This window comes from Boleophthalmus pectinirostris, unplaced genomic scaffold (genome assembly GCF_026225935.1).
Source record: "Boleophthalmus pectinirostris isolate CB_2022bp ecotype Guang Dong unplaced genomic scaffold, ASM2622593v1 HiC_scaffold_4, whole genome shotgun sequence".
Lineage (NCBI taxonomy): Eukaryota > Metazoa > Chordata > Actinopteri > Gobiiformes > Gobiidae > Boleophthalmus > Boleophthalmus pectinirostris.
Window position 1 is genome coordinate 27,266,683 of NW_026571353.1, and position 21,899 is coordinate 27,288,581.

At 35.5% G+C, this 21,899-nt stretch overlaps 2 protein-coding genes across 3 annotated transcripts; one reads left to right on the forward strand and one right to left on the reverse strand.

The window, feature by feature from the left end:
* Positions 1–416: 416 nt before the first annotated feature.
* Positions 417–5,402, reverse strand: nmrk1 (nicotinamide riboside kinase 1). Of its 2 annotated transcripts, XR_008633220.1 has the most exons (9): positions 5,001–5,402; positions 4,409–4,499; positions 4,273–4,321; positions 3,455–3,620; positions 2,790–2,861; positions 2,617–2,723; positions 2,104–2,185; positions 1,757–1,840; positions 417–1,675 (listed from the first exon to the last, which is right to left on the reverse strand). XR_008633220.1 is itself a non-coding variant. In XM_020932359.2 (8 exons), exons 1-8 carry the CDS (start codon positions 5,027–5,029, stop codon positions 1,671–1,673), a joined length of 603 nt encoding a protein of 200 aa, XP_020788018.1. In that variant the 5' UTR covers positions 5,030–5,399; the 3' UTR covers positions 417–1,670. The 2 variants fall into 2 exon arrangements, 1 of the variants encoding a protein (XP_020788018.1); XM_020932359.2 differs by lacking the exon at positions 2,104–2,185 and having other exon boundaries at positions 5,001–5,399.
* A 725-nt stretch (positions 5,403–6,127) lies between these two features.
* Positions 6,128–20,407, forward strand: ostf1 (osteoclast stimulating factor 1). The gene is made up of 10 exons (XM_020932313.2): positions 6,128–6,287; positions 13,725–13,771; positions 14,419–14,469; positions 14,600–14,663; positions 15,728–15,781; positions 16,066–16,173; positions 16,831–16,880; positions 17,806–17,884; positions 18,712–18,810; positions 20,208–20,407. Exons 1-10 carry the CDS (start codon positions 6,254–6,256, stop codon positions 20,264–20,266), a joined length of 645 nt encoding a protein of 214 aa, XP_020787972.1. The 5' UTR covers positions 6,128–6,253; the 3' UTR covers positions 20,267–20,407.
* The last annotated feature ends 1,492 nt before the right edge of the window (positions 20,408–21,899 follow it).

The following is a 21,899-nucleotide window of genomic DNA, read 5'->3' on the forward strand; positions in this document are numbered from 1 at the left end:
ATATTCAGCATGATTTGTTCAAATTTCATCAACATGAAAAAGTGATGTTCATGTTCCGAGAAAAATATGTGTAGAGGGGTTCGAAAAAAGTTTCAAAGCCTAAACATAATTTTATTGCGTGCAACCGCTGTCCATAACTTTTTTACGCAAATCCAGCAACTTTTTTTTTTCAGTGTAGGGCTCAAAACTGGGGCTGTTCTGGGTAAATAGGGACGTCTGATCGCCTAGAGGAGAGGCAAGCCCACTCACAGTCAAAATGTCTGTTTTTCTTACTACTTTGAGAGTCCTGTAATTTAATAAATGTAAGGTAGAGCTGTAGCTGGAACATTCCAAGCAGAGCAATGACATTTCCATACAAACAAGAAGAAAAGTTATAGTGCACTTTTCAAGGAGGTAAACCCAAATGCTATGGCAAAGTTATTTAAAAAAATGTATTCACACTGATCCTAAGCTTTATTACACACAGTGACATTTAGTTACAGAACACTGAATAACTGCATTAAAATGAATTTTGTAACACATCAATACTTTGCAATGATATCACGCTGAGGGTGTCCTACATGTATGTCTATGATGGAATGTTCAAAAGTTACCATGGAGACATTGCGCAGATTAGTACACACTGTCAAATAAGTTTTAAGATGGTCTCAAAACTCAAGAAAAAAAACAAAAAAACCCCAAAATAAAACAACATATTTTCAGGAGCCTGTGATCAGTACAGGCGTTCATGGTCCTGTATAGGTGTTTGATTTTCAACAAAAAGGTGAGCATGAAAACTTAAGACTGTAATTTTACGCATGATAGACCTGTTTAAGAGCACAAATCAGCTCACCTGTTGTAGTTCCCACTAAGTCAAGTCTTTCAGAATCAGATTGCATTAAAATACAGCTCAGATTAAAGTCTAACAAAGTCTCAGACAGAGCAGAGCCTCTAGTTAGCGTCACACCCCCAGGTAATGTTAATGTTATCAGCTACAAAGTATAAATCCATTACATGGTCCAAGTACTGTATTTGAATAGTTCAAATACTTTCACATTGAGTTGTATTATATTATAGTGTAAAAACATGACATGGCATTAAAAAATATGGGTTTTGTTGCACTGTTTGTTCTGCATTTCTTTTATCTCTGATTTCAGAAAGAAAACTCACACATGCCCTCATCACAAGAGCTGGAATTTCTATTTTCTTATCAAAAACAGTGCAGTTTGATAACAAAATTGCGTGATCAAGTGCCACAATCCAGCATTTTTCTATAGACCCTGTTCATCATGCGTTAACCACCAGGGGGAGACAAATCACAATTACATGACCATCCTTCTATTTCACAACACACACATAACAATAAAGAATAAATTATAACTTTTCTGGTGGGGGATCAAATCTCCATGGATATGTTATTACTTTGCCTGAAATTTTCCACAGTATGGCATTAAGTTATCCAAAATGTATTCAATTACAGTTAATAATAACATCTCCACAAAGAAAAGCGGGTGATGTACCCTTCACCAGAAAACTTACACACCATTAAACACTTTCTTCGCCACAAGTGTTGCACAATTATTTTTAACATTTTTCTTTCTGGAATCACTTCTTTGGTATTTTTCAATGTACACATTGGTCCTTTATACAATCAAGCCTGTCTGGAATTTATGGAGATTCAGATTTCATAATTACTCTGGAAAAGAAATAGAAAAAGTAATTATTATTTTCAAATGTTTACAAAAAAGTTGAGTTAATAGTTATAGTGTTATCTTACTGTTGAGCCCCTTTATGATTTCCACGATATCCTTGTACACAGAATCTAATAGCTGGTCCTTCTCTTGTAAACCGTCTACAAAAACTGAAAAATGGGAGCACATGTTTAGTAAGGATGAGCCATATTGACATAAAATATAATATTGAAATTGTCGATGTGGAGATATGAAAAATAACTATTACCTGTCTATCGTGTCTATTAAAAAGGTGTGAAAAAGATCTAGTTCTGCATTTTTGTGAGGCATTTGCATGTTTGAGTATATTGTGATGATTTGTTAAAGGGCCCATATTACGCTTTTTTTTTTTTTTTTTAATCTATGACATAATGTTTTCTGATCACAAACATACCTTGAATTGTGTTTTCTCCACTGTGGCTTAAAGCTCACAAGTCAGTTTTGTGTAATATAGGACCTTTAGGTTTCTGTTCGTACTGTAACAAAGTAAAAATGTGTGTTTATTCAGGATGTCACAATAACCAAATCTCATGGTATTTTCACAACATACATCTTATTTATATTTATCAGGATATTTTGTGGAGGATAACAAAATTGTGAATATGCTTCTTTTTCCTCTTAAAATGCTTTGACAAAGAACTAAGAATAAGATTAAGGTGCTTAGAGTAGTTATTTCTTCATGTATTTTGTGCTAAAATGAAGCAAAGGATCATGGTCGATGTAGTTCCCTCTGTTTTTTTTTAGCTGTTGCTGCACCACAACAATGAATTTAAGCAAAGAAACTTGTGATTCGATATATTGTGATGGCCCACGATATTATTGAGAGACTTTTGACTATACAATATCACGATATTTTGGTTATTGTTACACCCCTACTGTTTATGTTGAATATTATTTCAAACCTCACCTATGTCTGACAACATTTCTTCCATTTCTTTACGGTTCTTGAGGTACATTGGCCAAACATGACCATCAAAATATCCAGGAGGGTCCGGGGGGTTGTACATGCGAGTACTAGGATAAAATAGATTCAGTAGCATGTCTTAACCACTTTAATCAGTACAGTTAGTACAATCTTACCTTCGTCTCGTCTTGCAGATCTCATATGGTATCTCCAAGAAGTACTTTTTGTTGTACAAGCTGTTCAGCGGCCTGTAAATGTGAAATGTGAGTTTCTAATAATGACTAAATGGAAATGTAAAAACAATCAACAGCAGTGGGTAGGATCTGAAACCCAATTTACCATTAAAAATAAAAGGCCTGCGCAAAACAGTAATACTAAAAATAATACTAATGGTGTGTGATATTATTATTATGGGTCTATTTCACAGTTTTATTAATTTGCTTTTACTTTGTTGTTGTTGTTGTTGTTGTTATTGTGTTTTTATGCATTAATTGTACATTTTGTATTTCTCTATGTGCAGCACTTTGGCAGCAGGCTTTATTTATGAAATGTGATACAGAAATAAAGTAGATTGGATAAAACATTTAAAAAGTGTAGCTACTATACACATTGCTACTATACAACTGTGGCCCATGTATTATTATTTTTTTTCACTAATTTGCTATTTGTATCTTGCTCCATTATAATATCTTAATTTCTATTTAACAAATGGAACTAAGGTCGTAACACAAGGATGAAGCTTGATCTCCTCTAATCTCAAAGGCTAAGTGGGGTTGGGCCTGGTTATGAGCTGCAAAATATCAATATAAATCCAATGTATTATTATAATTATAAAGACTACCTGTAGTTGTATATTAAAAAGCCTTCCACGATCAGCACAAACACATCTTTGCCCAGTAGTGATTCTTCAAAGACTCTTAGAGATTTCTGTTTCATAAAACTCTCTGGGTTTTTCTTCCACAACTCCACATGATCTGTCATCCGGTCCATATGAAGAGCACTGACCACTAAACCACAGAAATACAATAGCAGATTAGGTCATATTACATTCTCTAATAAACAAAATGGCATGAAACAACACAAGCAGATGGCACCAATAGATCTGTGGAGAGGCAAGCCCACTCACGGTAAGAATACGTGTTTTTCAAGGTAATTAAATGCAGGATACAGATAAGATTACACCTTTAATAATTTAAATGCATGTTGAGCATATTTCTGATCTGTGATCTTAATGCCATTATGAGACTTTAAAGAGCTCCAACAGATACACATTTTGGTCTATTCATGGGTTTCAGACAATCCATTCCTTCCTGCTTTGAAGGAGTATGTGCGGATCTTTCTCGAGTCAAAAGATATCATATTTTGTAGGAGCTTGTTTAACTAAAACAAGTAACGTGAGTGGATCAATCGCTTCTTTAAGTGTAAAATCAAGTGCTTTTCCAGGACAAGCAACGTTAAAATTAATCAACCTCTTAATAAGTGTGCCTCGGACATTTTATTCAAGCCTAGTGTGACATACATTGTGCTAAAACTGTAAGAGGCTGATCCTGCATTTTATTGTTAAGATATTATATTTTGACCATGGTTACCACACCTTGAAACCCATTACTACATTGCCCAACACACCAATATTAACAAGACATAGACAATTAACATTACCATCATATTGCTTGAATCCTTTTGAATCGACTGGCACCTCGCAATCCTCCTGGACAAATGAAAAACACATAGGCCTACATTTGTGAGAATTGAAATATCGTATATCATTTAAGTGTGTTAAATTAACCAGGTGCACCTTAAAATAAACATCTTGAGCAATGAGACAGCTGTTGGGTATTTGTTGGTGGAGCCTTGTTGCAAGAGTAGATTTTCCCCCATTGGTTATTCTAAAATAATAATAAGCAAAAAAGGCATTTTCAAAACAGGACAATGATAACCTACAAAATAAACATTCAAAAACAAGCAAAATTGTTTTCAGCTTGAACCAGAGAAAACAAAAACTTCACAAAATGTTCACAAACTTCTTATCAGTCACCAACACCAGTGTCACATGTAGAGGGCTGATGAAATTGTCCTGTCCTGAGGTCACCCTATGTTGTCTATAGGAAGCGTTTGGTTTTGGTTTGCACCCAGTTTAGTCCTACTCTTGTCCTGGATTAGTTCTGTTCTGGTCTAGTTAAGGGTTTAGTCCCAGTTTAGTCCCAATTTTGATGTGGTGTGAGTGGACATGTCAAAGTACCCTGGATCTGAAGTCTTATTTCTGTTAAACTAATTTTAAAAAGCAGGCAAATTCCTTATGCAACTGCCAGAGGGTTGACACAGTGACACAGAAAATGTTATCTCAAAAAGGTCAAATACCACAAGAGTACATGTTATTCTTTACTCACCCTCCAATGCCCACAATGACAGTCTTCATCTTAGTTTCTTCTGTCTTTAAGTTGATTTTAATGGCCTAAATACACAGTAATAATGTAATAACAAACAGCACATTCGCAGAGCTACTACTACAAGTTTTCCCCCCTCACACTGTTCTGTTATTGATCCATTCTGATTTGCGGTTTGAGTCACAAGCCCCTCCCCTCACCGTTCAAATATTTGTGTATAAGAGTGTGTGTTGTGTGTGTGTATGTGTGTGTATGTGTGTGTGTGTGAAGAGGAGGGTGACAGATGTGCATGTCAGTTGCAAGTTGTGGAGTATAAAGATTAAACATGAGGATAACAGATATAAAAATGTACGTACAAAATTGTTTACCAGGCAGAAATGTTGTCATTAAGAGGGTACAGGGTATAGTTGATCGATCGATTGATTAATATATTGCCTTTATTCGAATATATAATAAGACAGCTTACTTATAGATGGTAGATCTATATGGGAAAAAATGGTCTACATAGGCATCTGTACTACATAAAAACATATAATCTTTCATAGCAATAGTGGCTGTAGGTCATTTAAGCACAATAGCCTACTTTTAGACATTTTATGAACTTTTTCTTCTTATTATTTATTTATTTATTTATTTGGGTGATAGTAACTCAGTTGTTAGATTGTTTGTCCACTGATTGTTGGCCGTTTGAATCCCGCTCTTGACATAAACAACATTGGTTGAGCTGTCAGATCCACTCACCCACAAGTTGGCTGGTGTGACTCCAGCTCACACAGATGAATGCTGTCGTTGTGTCCTTGGGCAAAACACTTAACCTACTTCACACCCAGTGTCTGTGTATAATGGTGTATGAATGTGTGTGTGAATGGGTGAGTGGTTCCTTGTTGTAAAGTGCTTTGAGTGCCTTGCAGGTGGAAAAGTACTATACAAAAATGTGACCATGTATTTATTTATTTATTATTACACAAAATATAAGCCTACAATTTTGTTTTATTTTTTTATTTTAATTTTTACTATTTTCTAATTTGTATCAATAATTGTTTCTTTAACGCGAAATAATAAATTAATTTGGACATGAGTGAAAAATTATAGTAATGATGACGGCCAGGTCAAGCGCATGCGCAGTCCGACCTTTCCGCATGGTCTGCTGGTGTAACGCGAACTTCCTCATTGGAGTTAAAACTTTACAGCCAGCGACTGCTCTTTTATAGAAAAACTCCAGGATCCTTGTTGTTTTTTCTTTGCTGATCTTACAAATGTCGAAGCCCCCTCCCAAACCGGCCAAACCAGGTAAGATAAAATGCAGTTTAAGCTAAAAATTGTGGAAAAGTTATACGCGTGAACAGCAGCAGCACACCTTGTTACTGCCTGCGGTGAAATCGTAATGGACGGGAGTAAAAGTTCGCAAAACAACGATCTTTACGTCATTTATTAGACAATCAAATGGGAAATGTCTCTTTATTAATAGCATTTCAAATATCTAACATTTATCTTAATGTTGTATCGATGTTTGGATTAAGTTCTTAGCAGCAGGCCTATGCAACTTCCTATTTCTAAATGATCAAAGTGGACTATGCTGTCATTCAGTTGTAATGCAAGAGACTTCTCCCGTTTTTAGCTTATTTATTCTTTGCAATTTATGTTTTGATGTTTTAATTCAGTGTTAGCAGCTAGCTCAATGTCTCCTCCCCCTTTTATTTTCCTGTGACCTACCTGCACCAGGACATCCAGAGAGCCCACAGACACAGCAGGGCATCTGGATAGAATATTAGGTTTTAGTATTATGAAACAGGAAATCTTTATATAGTCTTAATATAACTTTATTTGCCTTTTGACAAATACAATAATAATTAATCTAATCTCTTCATGGCTGTTACAATCCACGCTTTGTTCTTGCATACCATTGCTGTGAGTGTGTCAGTCAGTAAGAACACAATATATTATTAAGTCTGATTTTATACTAGCTTACAGTTGCACCCCTTAAGAATAAAGCCTGAAATTAAACCAGGATATTAAAGATGCATTATGTAATTTGTCGGCGGGAGGTCCATCACATTCTTGTTTGTATGGATAGACTTAGGCAAACTTTATTGATCCAAAAGGGAAATTATTTGGACAGAGTAGTTCACACATCACAATATAATATAATAACAAAGAGCTAAAATACAAATGGTAATAATAAATTCTAAATAAGTAGCAAAAAAGCGCAAGAGACAGGTGTGAAATAAGGCATAATTATATAAATGTAAATGTAAAACTCAAAATAAAATAGAAAAGCAAGTAATAAAATATAAAATCTCAGGTCATAAGAAGACAGTGCAACAGTGATGATGATTGACAGGACATAGGGTTATCCGTTACTTTAAAGTGAAATGTTGTAGAGTTGTAGTGAGTATTATCTGTTACATAAAGCTGAGTTGTTGTACATCTGTATGCAGTATGGTATGAATTTCCTGCATCTCTCACGGTTTGAGTGGAGCTGTAGGAGCCTCTTGGTAAACCACAGGAGCTACTGTACCCTACGGTTTCTCTCTTAGGCTGCTCTGCTTTAAATGTTCCACAGTATGACATTAAACAGCTCTACCTTACATTTATTCAATTACAGGTGTCTTTATTGCTCAAAAACACCTAGAAAAACAGGCATTCTGAAGGTGAGTGGGGTCGCCTCTCAACAGATCTGACCAGCAGCTTGGCCTGGTTTGGTCTCCATGAAGATAGAAAGGTTTAATACCATACTGTGAAACATTCCAGACAAAGCAATAAGCAATAATAAAGCAATAATATCTGATAAAAACATTTGACGGATCCTCTACCAGTGAATTGAATGAATTGGTGGGAATGAATGAACTGTTGTCTGATTAAAATATTGTGATAATTTAAATGTGTATATTCTCTATCAGTGTTGTGTTCTGACTAGAGCGGAGAGAACTGATTAACTGATTGTCAAAATGATCAACAACGCAGTTCATTGGTTTCAGGAAGATAGCCTTTTCCTATTCAAAAAGCCCAATTTATTTTCCCCACACAAATTATGTCACACAACCGCTACTTTGCATTGGTGGTTATGCCAGCAAATGCAAATTTTTGACAATATGACACATTTTTTTTCACAGTCAGATTAAGGTTAGGTTTAGGAATAGTTTATTTGGTCAAAAAAAAAAGGGCCCATCTTGCGCTATTTTCTGTTGTATGTTATAATGTTGGATTAAAACCTGGAGTTGTGTTTTGTTTCATTCACACATTTTCTGTTTAACATCAAGGCATATTTAACCTAAGTTCTTGTCTCAAACTGAAAACACTCTGTTCCACCTTGTGATGTCATGTGGTAATACAGTAAGTGCTCCACTATGTTTTTAAACTCCATACACCTTCACTAGAATTATTTGAATAATTCCTGCCCTGAAATTGCCAAACTCTACTGAACTAAAGTTAAAAGGTACAGTATCTGTTAACTTGAAAACTATCGCTTCATGACATTACAAGGTGGAACAGAGCATTTTGAGCTTTTGTAGAGTAATAATAAGGATTACTTATAGATGTTTGAATGAAATAAAACACAACTCTGGCTATGTTTTTGAAGAGGTAACAACATAACATCACGTAAAGATAACAAGTTAATTTTGTGTAATACAGAACAGGGACTTGCGTCATTTTGAGAAAAAAAAAAAATGACGCATTCAAGAGAAATAATATTTTGATTAGCATTGCATTATTTCCATAACAACGGAGGACTGTTGCTATGTCAAATTCTTCTAATCAGGAATCTTTGTTCCTGAAAACCAAGAATAGCTGTTATGGGCTTTACTTAAGAGTGCTGAGAGAAGAGATTTACAAACACAGAACATCAAGGCTAAACCGGACCAGAAGAATACATTTTGTGTCTGTAAATATGCTGGTATCAAGAAGTTCTTGGATGTTCTTGCTCCATTGCAGAAAAAAATAAGTCATAATCATTACTGAAATCACAATTATTCAAGGGATTAATTTGAGAGAAAATGCAAAACGCTTATAATATCGACAAGAAAATTATTAAATTAAAGTAGGTGACAACTACCAGCAGCACAGTGGGTAATGTTTACTCTTGGAAGTTTTTATTTCTTTTGATTTTGTATTTTTTCACAGTTAATTGATTCATTAGATTTTTTTTTGCAGAGCTTTCCCTGGTACTGTCTCTTTTGTTACAGTTATCACTTCTTATATCTTAATTTTGACTGCATACACATTTAAGTTATTGTGCATAAAAGAGCTGCTACCTAAACAAGTGAAGCCCTCCACAGTGAAATCATGTTACCATATTTCTTATCTCATGTTTTTTCATTCTTCATACGATAACATATTTCCATGTTAAGCTCTTACATGTCTAATTTTATCGTATGATATTTAGGAATGGTAGCTTTTCACAGACCAGGACCAGGCATGTCCTTTGAGGGGCCCTTTGGCTGTTTTAAAGATCAGATGAAAACTGCAGCTGGAAGACATCAAAACCTCCTCTTTTATATGTGCTGCCAATTTTATACTAACAAAGACGTTTTGTTGTTTGTTTGGAGGTCAATTTATACAAGATAGGATCCAGATAATATAAGGAATTGTTGTTTTAAAGACGTTTGACTTTATTTATGATAAGTAAACTGAGTTGAAAAAAATAAAGACTGGAAACTTGCAGAGTAATCTTAGAAACAAAGGAGCGTAATGTTATATTTCTACACCTTTGTAATACTGTGCATTTTATCCATGGTTTTCAGAATGATGAAAAGTTAGGACCATTGCCAACTTGCCATAGCAATTAACAATTTAAACGAAAATATTATATCTTTTGAATTATGAAAAGTCCACAAAATGTTCTTTACTACTAGTGTTGTCACGATACTAAAATTGCAATCTCTATTTCGATACTAAGGATTTGACCCAGTGCTCAATACTGATTTTGATACCACGATGATAATAAAAAACACTCTTTCTTAAGACAGTAGATAGCCATCAACATTAAATCACGGTACTTTCTTTTACATTACCATGTGACCTTATATTTGTACAATCCCTGAGTCGTCAGATATGTTTCATAATAGTCCATCCATGGGCGTATACTTGTTCTGATACAGCTCAAGATCATTCTAAAGCTATTCAGGAATTATTAATTTCTGTCTTGTGAATGTAAATTTTGTGGCTACTTGCTCAAATGATTATATAATTTCGATACTAGTTTTAGAATTGATACTACTCTTAACAGGAAACTAAAACCAGTGAAAAGCCGTTAACTTTTTGTGCAACACTAAACCAAGACATTTACAGACACATTTGCTTTGAATTCTTATGCAAAAAAATAAACTCAGAGAATCTAACAATATAGAGAGAAATTCATTTTTGTGAACTATACCCCTTTCTTTTGGTTTACCATTCTTTCTTAATCCAGATTGCATATATACTTTATCAGTCAAACTTTTGGACTCACTCTCAGTCAATGCATTTTTCTATATGTTCTCTACTTTCTACATTTGATATAAATACAGATGACTTCATATATATGAAGTAAGATGTATGGAATTATATAGACAAGGAAAAAACAAAACATAACCAACCATATAGCCAAATCCTCAAATTGCAAATAACTTTTTTTGTCACTAAATAATTCTAGATGTTTTGCTTCGTGTATTTGATGTCTTCTGTATGTATCTAAAATGTAAAAAAGGGGTAAGAAAACCTGTTTAAACCTACACTACCAGTCAAAAGTTGGGACCCACAAGTTTAAATAATGTAACATAATGGCTAAAATATAATTCCATACATCTTACTTCATATACTTGATGTCTTCTGTATGGTTATAAGTAGTAAACATATAGAAAAAACACTGAATGAAATGATTAATCCACATGTTTATAGTTTTGTATTTTGATTGACCAAAGGCAAAGAATGCGGGGATCCATAGCTAGTACATTTGTGTGCGCAGACATGACGGGGCCTGCACAGGAGACATGTCGTGGTTAACAGAGCAGAGTTTATGTGCAGCCGTGAGCCCTCCCATTCGAATACACTGAGCCTGTGTGTGCTGTGTGCTCGCTAAACACAAGGCCCACTTCACTGCTGCAAGCCAATATGCAGGACTGAAGAGAAGGAGCTAAAAGCAAACGGCAACACAGCAGTAGTAGAGCTGTCATTACTGATTATTCTAGTACAGTAGTTAACCAATATTTCTACTGTTCTGAGATTTTAAAATGTTTGGCCATCACCATACTTAAAGGACCCATTTTACCTGAAATTGACTCTTTTAGGCATGTCAAAATGTTGTTACCAGGGCTGGGTATCATTCAGAAGCTGCCAATACAATACATACCTGGATACAAAGGGCACGATATGATACATATCTTGATACAGTGAGCTTACGATTCAATATATTTAAAATCAATGCGATACAGTTCAATAAAAAAAAAGGCTAAATCATGGCTGTGATACTAAAAGTCTTTGTTAAACTACTTGTTGTGCAAAGTTAATATAAAACACGCCCATTTTACTCATCAAAACAGTAAAAATGTCAAATGTGTTGCATAAACGAGTGTCCTTCCTCCAAACAAGCAACAAAACTGTAGCGCTGTAACAAAATAATGTAGCAAAATATACCAAAAAATACTCTTGGCAGTATATTGATGCAGCAGCCTACGATACTGATACTGTATCATCACATTAAATTATACGATATATCAATATTTCAATATTTTTGCACATCCCTAGTTGTTACCTCATCAAAAACATACTCCTAGTTTTGTTTCATTCACATGTTTGAGTCTATCTACGTCTCTAAAGCTCAAAATGCTCTGATTTTAATGATCAAATTCAGCCCTACATATCGGTTGTCAGTTTCTCTGGACTCTAAACAATCAGTATCGCATTTGCCATGAAGTAAATTGAGTTATTTTATTAGGAAAAAAAAACATTTTGATGGGTTGTTTTTATTTGTATTTTATTGTGAATAATGAATTAACCACACAGAGCTCTTGGAACTAATGTGGTGTTTGAGTTTGTTCGGGATAAGGGCATCGTCCTTTAAACCTGACAAAATCCAGACATTGGTACTGTAAAGAAAAACCTTTGCAGCCCAGAAAATTTAAAGATGTGTTAATTCATCTTAAATGACAGAAAATTTTATTAATTTTGCAGTACTCAGAAAATTTATTTTATAAGGTTTGAAGGATCTTTTTTGATCAACCATTCACACAGGTGCAAGAATGACTTGTTTTGTATTCTGGCTGACTTGGTAACTGAAAGTCTTATTTATTAATTTCTTTCTTTCTTTATTTATTTTTCATATTTTGCAGTGGATAGTGGACATGGTTGTTGTATTTGTGGGTGTTCTCTCTCTCTCTTTTTTTTTTTTTTACATTTTTATCTTGTTTTTATTTGATCTGCTTTTATTGTGCTATTTTTTGCTTTTGCATTAAAACCTGCCCCATTTGCACATCGCCAGTTCACTGCTGACTGCTGACGTTTGGAGTAGAAGTGTCCAATAATTACACAATAAGAAACAGAAACTGGGAGTGTTTAATTTTCCAGACAGGGACATTCCCGTGTAAACAGATATGGCCTACAGCTTTCAAAAGAGTCTGATTATGTGGTAGTTATTGTTTATTTAAAGATCATAAAAGTTTGTTCAGTTTGCATCTGCCTTTGCTCTGACATAGTTCACCTTTTGTTGGTTTTCGTGTTGTCAAACCACACGAGGACCTCAACGTGTGCAGGCCTTTGATAAAAAGACTCTTGTCAGTGTAGTGTTTTTAGAACTGTGCATATGGGTGTTACTTTTCTGCAGCAAGTCATTTTCATACCTTAAAAATAAATAGTTTGGATGTTTTGTTTTCTCAGTCTGTACACGTAGGTGGTTGATATGCTGAAAAATTCAAATCACTATTTTCTTGGAGCCTAGATGACAATTTTATCAATTTTATCATGATCCAAGTTTACTTCACTTTTTTTTCTTTTTTTTTTTTTTTCCTAATTTTCGCTCTAATTTTTGCCTGGTTTTAATACAAATAGTAGGGATATAACAATAACTGAAATATCATGATATTGTATAGTCATAGTTCTCACAATAATATCATGGACCATCACATTATATCGAATTACATGTCTCTTTGCTTAAATTAAGAGTTATGTTTAGCTAAAAAAAAAGACAAAGGGAACTACATAGACCATGAGCCTTTGCTCCATTTCAGTGCAGACTACAAGAAGAAATAACAGTTCTAAGCACTTTTAAGCCTTTGGGTTAAGTTTTTTGAAGGCTTTTTAAGAGGAAAAAGCAGCATATTGACAGTTTTGTTAGCCTCCACAAAATATCGCAATAAATATCATACCGTGAAGTTCATACCTTGACGATATTGTATCGTGAGACTTGGATATCGTTACATCCCTCACAAATAGTCTGTGTCTTAGTCTTATTTTAGTCCTGGTCCAGTCCAGATTTAATTCTAGGTTAGTGTAAGTAACCTAAAGCTGGTCATACTTCTCTGTGATTGGTTAAGTCCACCTGTCACTCACTCAGAGCATGATGTGATTGGATGATGGAGCGGGAAGTACCTGCTGTTTTTGAGCAAAGAGCGGCATTCAACAGAAAAGCACTGAGCCACTATGAGGCCATTTCACCAAAATAGCAGATGGTCACATGGATCAGCTCACTATCTCAGTTATCAGCATTTGCTATTTCTCTGCTGTTTCTCATGTGTTATTTTGTTTTGTTTCCAGGCCAAGTGAAAGCGTACAGAGCCTTATACACCTTTGACCCCAGATCGGTAAGTTTTATTGCATTATTACAAAAGATTCTCCCTACAGTCTCTAGAAAGATACTGTTACTAATGCATGGTTAAATATCTATTACTTTGTGCAGTGCATTACAGTTCATCACTTATAATTTATTTCCTCCACTTTCTTCTTGTTTCGGAAGCTGCTGTGCGTGTTTCCATCGTCATTTGGGTTGTATTAATTTACATGGGGCTGCCGCCTCTCTTGACAGCAAATAAAACCAAACCACAAAGCTGTTTTGAAGTTCACCAGGGGATTGTTGCAGTGTTGACTTGTTGGTTTTACATTTTGCATAACAGAACCTACTTTATGTCATATTTAAGTGGTGAAATTTCTCTCAAATTTGCTATTGACATGAACGGGATCTCTGTTTAAGAGCATTTAGAGACAAAAAATATATGTTATTAAAATCATAAATCAATTGACAAGTTGAAATTTTAGATTTTTCAAAAAAGAACAACAAAATTTGCAAAGAACAACATAACTGAAATCTTAAAACATGAACTGTGATTAAATTTTGAAACTATATAAAGTATCTCTTTTATTCATCTGAGGATAGGATCAGCATTGTTGCACTTTTCCCTTAATTTACTTCAAAAATAATGATATAAACAATCTTTTCTTTTTATTTTGAAAGTCAGCTGAACTGTACTTTGAAGAGGGAGACATCCTTTACATCTCTGACACAGTAGGTCTATCCAATTTCTACCCATCTAGTTTAATTTTAATTCTATATTGTTTATTGTGTTATTTTATATTCTACTATGAATGTGTGAATGTGTGCAGTTCTAAAGATGTGTACCTTTTGGTCTCTCCAGAGTGACAGTAACTGGTGGAAAGGAACATGCAGAGGGAGGACGGGGTTCATACCGAGCAACTATGGCAAGTCAAGATTCAATACAATTACATTTAGATAATTACGATAATTACAATATCGACTTATCGTACGATATATGAAAGCTGGAACAATATATTTTGGGGCTCAATGTTAACTGTGGGTATTTTATTTGCAATATTGGTGAGATTACAGCTCAAATCTCATCGCATCAGGACAGAAAAAGGTTGATTATTGCTTAATTCTGCTATTCATTTGTAGCTGCACATGTCCTTTAATTACATTGTTTACTGAAAGAGGTTTGAATGTATGGCATCTGTTTTTCTTTTTCTTTTATTATTTATAGATTGTGTACGACCAGAGATGTGCAAACTGAGTTGCCCTTTGGGATTAATAAAGTTGTTGATTGATTGATTGAAAAATGGTTAATTGGGATTATCTTGGTTTATTTTATTGTGTCAGTTGCATAAAGTAGTTTCAGTATTATAATTTATTGCCATATGTCTCTGTAGCAATATATTGTGCTTCAAAGTTTGTTATGGTGACAGGTCTAGTTTAAAGCATCAGTCACTCCATAGTTTCGATGTTAAGTGCAATACCAGAGTTGCAACAAATTACCCAGTGTAAACATTTGCGTCTCACTGTGACATTACAGAGATTTAAGTTCCTTTCGTGAGACAGAGTACCTTATTAGTAATGAGTTTAATGTTGAATAATTTCTTACAATTCTCTTATCTGCCTGTTTCCATGGAGTATGACATTGATTTGTGTAATTATAGGGGTTTTATTGCTCAAAAATCGCCTGAAATACAGTTCTGACCTATAACTTAACTTGACCTGATGGCACACCTGCTTGTTTTCATTGAAATAAGTTTAATGGCATACTGGTGAAAACATTCCAGATAAAATATCCAAGTTTTGACCGAGGTTATAGTTCATATTATGTCATTTATGTACCTATCCAAAAAAGTGGCACAAAGTTCAAAGTCTTCTTAGTCAGCACAATTCAACTGAAGTGAAATGATCCCTTTTACTAAAGCAGCAAAATGTGAACCTAACCTTCTGTTTGTCCAGACTTTTATGTAATTATTTCAACATTTTGTCATTGCAGTGGCTGAGAATGCAGAATCCATTGACAACCCAATGCACGAGGCAGCCAAGAGAGGTACAACATTTTGAAATATTTTTTGGTGTTAATTTCCAAACCAAAAAAGCATTTTCAAATTATGAAGCCAAATCTTGGCTTTTAATGTTTAAAAACATTTCTTTATAATTCACTGTTTTTATTTTTACTGTATTATCCATTGCTCTTTTGACTGTTTTAATATTTGTTTTGTAGTGTCTTTGAGTGTCCTGAAAAGTGCTATATGAGTAGTTTATTATGATTATTATGATTATTATTATTATTTATTAATTTGTGATTGTGTAAATATTTGTGTGTGTAAACAGGAAATCTGAGCTGGCTACGGGAATGCGTAGAGAACAAAGTGGGAATCAATGGTCTGGACAAGGCTGGGAACACCGCCCTCTACTGGGGATGCCATGGGGGACACAAAGGTTAAAAAAATCGTCCACTAAATATTGTGCTATTCTTTTTAACTTGATTTCAATATTAAGAAAGAGACTCAGCTGCAATGATAATTAAAAACACCATTTTAGACAATAGTATGTGATTTTCAGCATTAAATTGTAGCACTTTATTTTATATTCCCATGACGTTTTATATCTGTGTAACCCCTCAGGTTTGTTCCATAGTGGTCCATGGGTGTATACTCGTCTATGTGCTCTTACACTTGTTCTGATACAGCTCAAGAAGATCATTCTAAAGCTATTCAGGAAACATAAATTTCTATACTACGAATGTGACTTTTTTAGTATTGATATCAGCTCAAATTAGTATGTAGTTTCAATACTATTTTAGTGTTGATTAGTATCTGATTTTCAATACTTTTGACATCCCTATCTGACTCTTCCATCAATTTAGCTCTTGATATGTCAGTCTTTTTTTCAAATGCCACTGCTCCTGGGTGAGTTTCATGTCCACTCTGAACTGAATCTTTATTTTAAAACTTACACATAATTACAAAGGGAATCCTAATACAAAAAAGGAAGTTGACATTTTCAGTGTTTTAGATTGTCCTCTTTTAGTTCCTATGTCATTATTTTGTGAGTATGTGTCATTTGACTGTTGACACTTCTCTTTTTCTGTTTAAGATGTGGTGGAGGTGTTGCTAAGCCAGCCCAATGTGGAACTAAACCAACAGGTCAGTCAATACCTTTTAAGTCTTAAGTTTCAGTGGTCTAGGGCTGACCACGCATTTCAGTGTTATTTAATCACAAGTGACTCACTTTACCTGTTCTCCTCACACTTGTGTTAACAGAGATAGCTCTGTGTATTGTTCCTTTGCAGTGAGATCATGCTGGAGGTGTTCCACATCTATTTTTATTGGTGAAATGTTTATCAGATACCATGGTGACACAATGCATAGATTAGGAAACACAATGTTTTTAAGAAACTCAATAAAAACTCAATAAAAAAAAAAAAAGTAAAACATTTTAACATAACATTCTCAGGAGCCTATGATCAAGACGAGCAGTTCCAATTAGATTTTGTCTAGGTATTGTTGCATTGTGAAGTTTGGAGTCCACTTTGAGATATGCACAGGGTGACCAGACATCCCTATTTACCCGGGACAATCCCAGTTTTGAGCCCTGTGTCCCCTGCCCCAGCAGATTTATCCAAAACCAGTGATTTGCCCCATTTTTATCAATAAATGTCCCAGGTGTCCCTATTTTTGACCAATTTGATCTAAATCGAATCTAAACCAAGACTAAACTGAAACTAAACCAGGACTACACCAACTTTAAACCAGGACTAAATCAGGACTATCACAATTTCCAACTAATCTGATTTCTGCCAATAGTAAAACAGAACATAAATTGTTATTTGTTTTGCCAAAATACAGAAAACCATCTTTACAAATGACCATAAAGCAAAAAAAAAATGCAGTGGCAGAAGACCCTCAGATCATGACTGACATGCACATTACACGCTTTTTGCTCAAAAGATTTTATACCAACCATCCCAACCCGGGTGTGTCCCAATTAAGAATTTTGAAAATCTGGTCACACTAGATATGCAGATTAATTTGTGGTCACCTTAAACCATGACTGTGTTCTGTGTTTTAGAATAAATTAGGAGACACTGCTCTGCATGCGGCTGCGTGGAAGGGCTACGCTGACCTGGTGGAGATGTTGTTGAACAAGAGTAAGTATTTATCATATTGGACCCTCAAAACCAGAATGTAGTATTTCAACCTGGAGAGACTCGGACTCAAAGAGAAAGGAGAATGAGTTTTCTCTGGCGTGCAGACCTTGGCAGAATGATGAAGGGCATGGCCGATTGGAGGAGTGTGAAGAGTGGGAGAGAAGGAGAGTGAAGGGGGACATCAGAGGATGAGGAGAGTGAAGCGGATGATGAGAGGATTAGAGTAAAGGGGAAGATGAGATGATGAGGAGAGTGAAGGGGACGATGAAAGGATGAGGAGAGTGAAGGAGAGAAGGAAACGATGAGAGGATGAGAAGAGAAGGAGACGACGAGATGATGAGAACAGTGAAGGGGACGATGAGAGGATGAGGAGAGTGAAGGGGACGATGAGAGGATGAGGAGAGTGAAGGGGACGATGAGAGGATGAGGAGAGTGAAGGGGACGATGAGAGGATCAGGGGACAATGACAGGATGAGGAGAGTAAAGGGGAAGATGAGAGGATGAGGAGAGTGAAGAGGACGATGAGAGGATGAAGAGGAGGTGTGCAAGCAGCGGGGAGGAGTAATGGGAATGAGGTGATGAAGGCTGAGGTGCAGAAAGAAGTTAGGTCTTCCAGGCTGAATTTAGGCTAGCTCCATTTATCATTTAGGACCCTCAAAGCAAGGACATAGTGTTTTTGTATGGTTTGCATTTTCTGCCTGTGCTTGGGTGGGTTTACTCTGTGTACTTCAGTTTCCCACTAACCTAAACAACGCACAAATCACAATCAAGCCAGACCTTAACCTCTTACTGAAATGTGTTATTAATAATGTAACATATTCTTCCAGATGCGCGGACAGACATCAGGAATAATGAGAACAAGCTCGCTCTGGAGATGGCCACCAATGCCCAGTGTGCATCACTTTTGAAGAGGAAGCAGGGAGGCAGTGAGTACAATACAATCACTACTGTTACTCCCAAAAATTATTCTTAAAGATAGGGTAAACAGAATTTTAACAGGACCCACCAAAGTACAAACTTTTAATTACAAAAACCTTGCACATGGTCAAGTTCTAGTTGTTTTCATTTAGTGTTTTTGTTCCTAAGCTGATCATCCTACTCTAAAGCAGCACCTTTGCCAGATCTTACTAATGAAATCAGTTCGAACTAAGACTTGGCAGTTTTTAAGGGTACCAGCACTTGAATGCCAAGTGGTCTTTGATACTGGTACCTAACGATAAATGTTTCTGTACCTTTCCTATATTAATCATGAGAATTACAAAAATTTATTACAGTGCATAAATTCCACTGAATAACATTTCTAAGGTTTTTCATTATGTATTTTCTATAGTGCACTGAAAGAACCCACAAGGCATAAAATGAAAAGAAAAAAAAAGTTAATATACTACTGGTACTGTTGAATATTGAACTGGTACTGGTACCCTGCCCTCGTTGGTGCGAAATCTCTCTAATCTGAATACTTACTAGATGACCTGCAGCTATTATTACTGTATTATGAAAAATAGATTTTTCTGAGCTTGAAGTCATGTTATAAAGTTGTTACTTCCTCAAAAACATGCCTGGAGTTGTTTTGTTTCATTTGCACACATGTGAGTAATCCTTTATTATTAGTCTGTCTACTTCTCCAAAGTTCAGTGTGCTCTGTTCCACCTTGTGATGTCAAGAAGCATTAACAGCTATCTTTTGTGAAGTAGAGATTGGTTGGTCTGAAATTATCCAGATGATTCTAGTGAAGATGTATGGAGTTAAAAAAAAAGTGGAGCAATGCTTGTATTACCACCTGACATCACAAGTGTTTTCTGTTTGAAAGAAGAAGTCTAAATATGCAGGATTTGAATGAATGAATAAATTACGGCCTTTATTGTCAATTCTCTCCACATGTATATGTACATACAAAGGAATCGAAATTGCAACTCTCCCCCCGTCCGTACATTACAAATGTACGTGGATAACAACATGGACCGGACCAAGAGACAGGTAGCAAATAGGAATAAACACTGCAGCATAACATGAGGATAAGGGGAGGAGGAAAAAAAGAGAACTGCCCCAGATCATGCTCCGAAATCAGTACATGGTTTGGGAAAGTGCACAAAAAACAACACCTCTGCCTATCAGCATCAGATGATGTGTGGGTTAAACATGTGTGAATGAAACAAAACACAAGGTAGGTTTTTGATGAGGAAACAACATTATAACTTAGACCAGTAATTTGTTGCAATTGTGCAGTATTGGCCCTTTAAGCACTGTCAGTCACGGTTATGAATGAAGAGTGCAGTCTGAATGCCATTACCTTTTAACTTAAGCCTTATCTTTGTATTTTCAGATATCACTCGGACACATAGCAACGCTGAGGAGTATTTGGACGATGAGGACTCAGACTGAGGGTTTGAGCTGGTGCAACATCCTGGTCTTCCATCGTGGTTTGGGGGGAGGGAGCGGGGAGGAAAGAGGAGAAGGAATAAGAGTTATATTATTAAACAACAACATGAACTGGCCGCTGTCTCCATCTGTAACGCCATAGCAGTGGTTTATGTGTTCACTTCAATGCCTTTCCGTTGCTTTGTGTGGGCTGAGGTTATAATAAATTATGTATATACTGGAAAAGCACATTCCACACTCAGCTTATGTTCAGCCCATCTAAACAGAGCATTAAAATACCACAGCGGATTATAACATTAGACTGTGAGTGTCTAGTGTCTAATTTACACTCAAAGGCTACGTCTCTTTCTTTGCTTTCTCAATTCCTCAGTGCTTAAAGGTGCATTGTTTAACTTTTCATGTAGTTTTAATGGTGAACTTATTTCTTTGGCTTGAATGTTCCACAGTATGTCATTAAATGTATCTCCATAAAGACAAGCGCCAGGCCAAATTACAGCTCAGAATGTGTTTGACTGTATTTTGTAAGCAATAGAAATGCCTGTGAATAACAATGCAAGAAGTTTAACACCTTACTGTGGGATATTTCAGACCAAGCAACAACATCTCCATGGAGACCTGCAGGGCGCCATCAAAAAGTCACATAGTGCACCTTTAAGCAAAAAAAATTAACACAGTTCTGACCAATGTTGCTTCAAATGCTGTAAAAAAAAATTTTTTTTATAAATATATATGTATAAGAGGCTTCACAGTCCTTAGCTGGACATGACCAAGGGAATTTAAAAAGTGTATTAATATTGTGTGCGTAAAAGAGCTTAATGGGAATAATGTACATTTAAACTGTCTCACGTTGTAAACATTTCCTCTCCTTCCCAAAAGCATGCAAACAGTTTTACCTCTGTCATTCCAATTTGTACTGCCTACATCTAACTTTTTAAATGTCTTAATATCTCAATGACAAGCCTTTGATTTTAATACTGGGAGTATGTTTGTCCTTTTACTGCTGCTCTGATATCATTCTGAATAATATGAATAAAAGTGCCTTATCAGTGTGGAAATTAAATCCTTTTTTTTTTTTTAAAACAACACATGCAATTTATGAACGCTGATGTGAGTAGGATTTGGTACATTTCCTATAACTAAATTACACATTTATCAGCCCAGTCTTATAATGTACCATAGTTATAACAGAATAGGAGGTTGGTGGGTAGTGCTCTTTCCTCACAGAAAAATGCAAAGGCACCACTGTATGTATGTATTTAATTAATATTTAACCTTAAACCTTTAGTGTTTTCTACTTAGAATTAGGGATTCTTTTTGTCAGACTGGAGAGTTTGCCTGCTTTACGTGTTTCAGCTACTTCCTGTTAGACTGATTCATCAGCCGGTTTTACTTCGTTTCACTTTGTACAAACCGTCTAACCTCGCAGCCTTAGATCTCGTTTGCTCTACATTAGTTGGGTACTTTTTATTATTTGGTCGTGACGTATGTAATGCGCCACTAACAGGGCTAACTGGTATATTAAGCTTTTCCCAAATCCCGTAGGAAGGGACAATAACGTCTTTCCCCTTGATAAATTTCACCAAACATTCTCTTTATTCCGGCTTTAAATCCTCAATCTCAGGAATCGTTGACATCA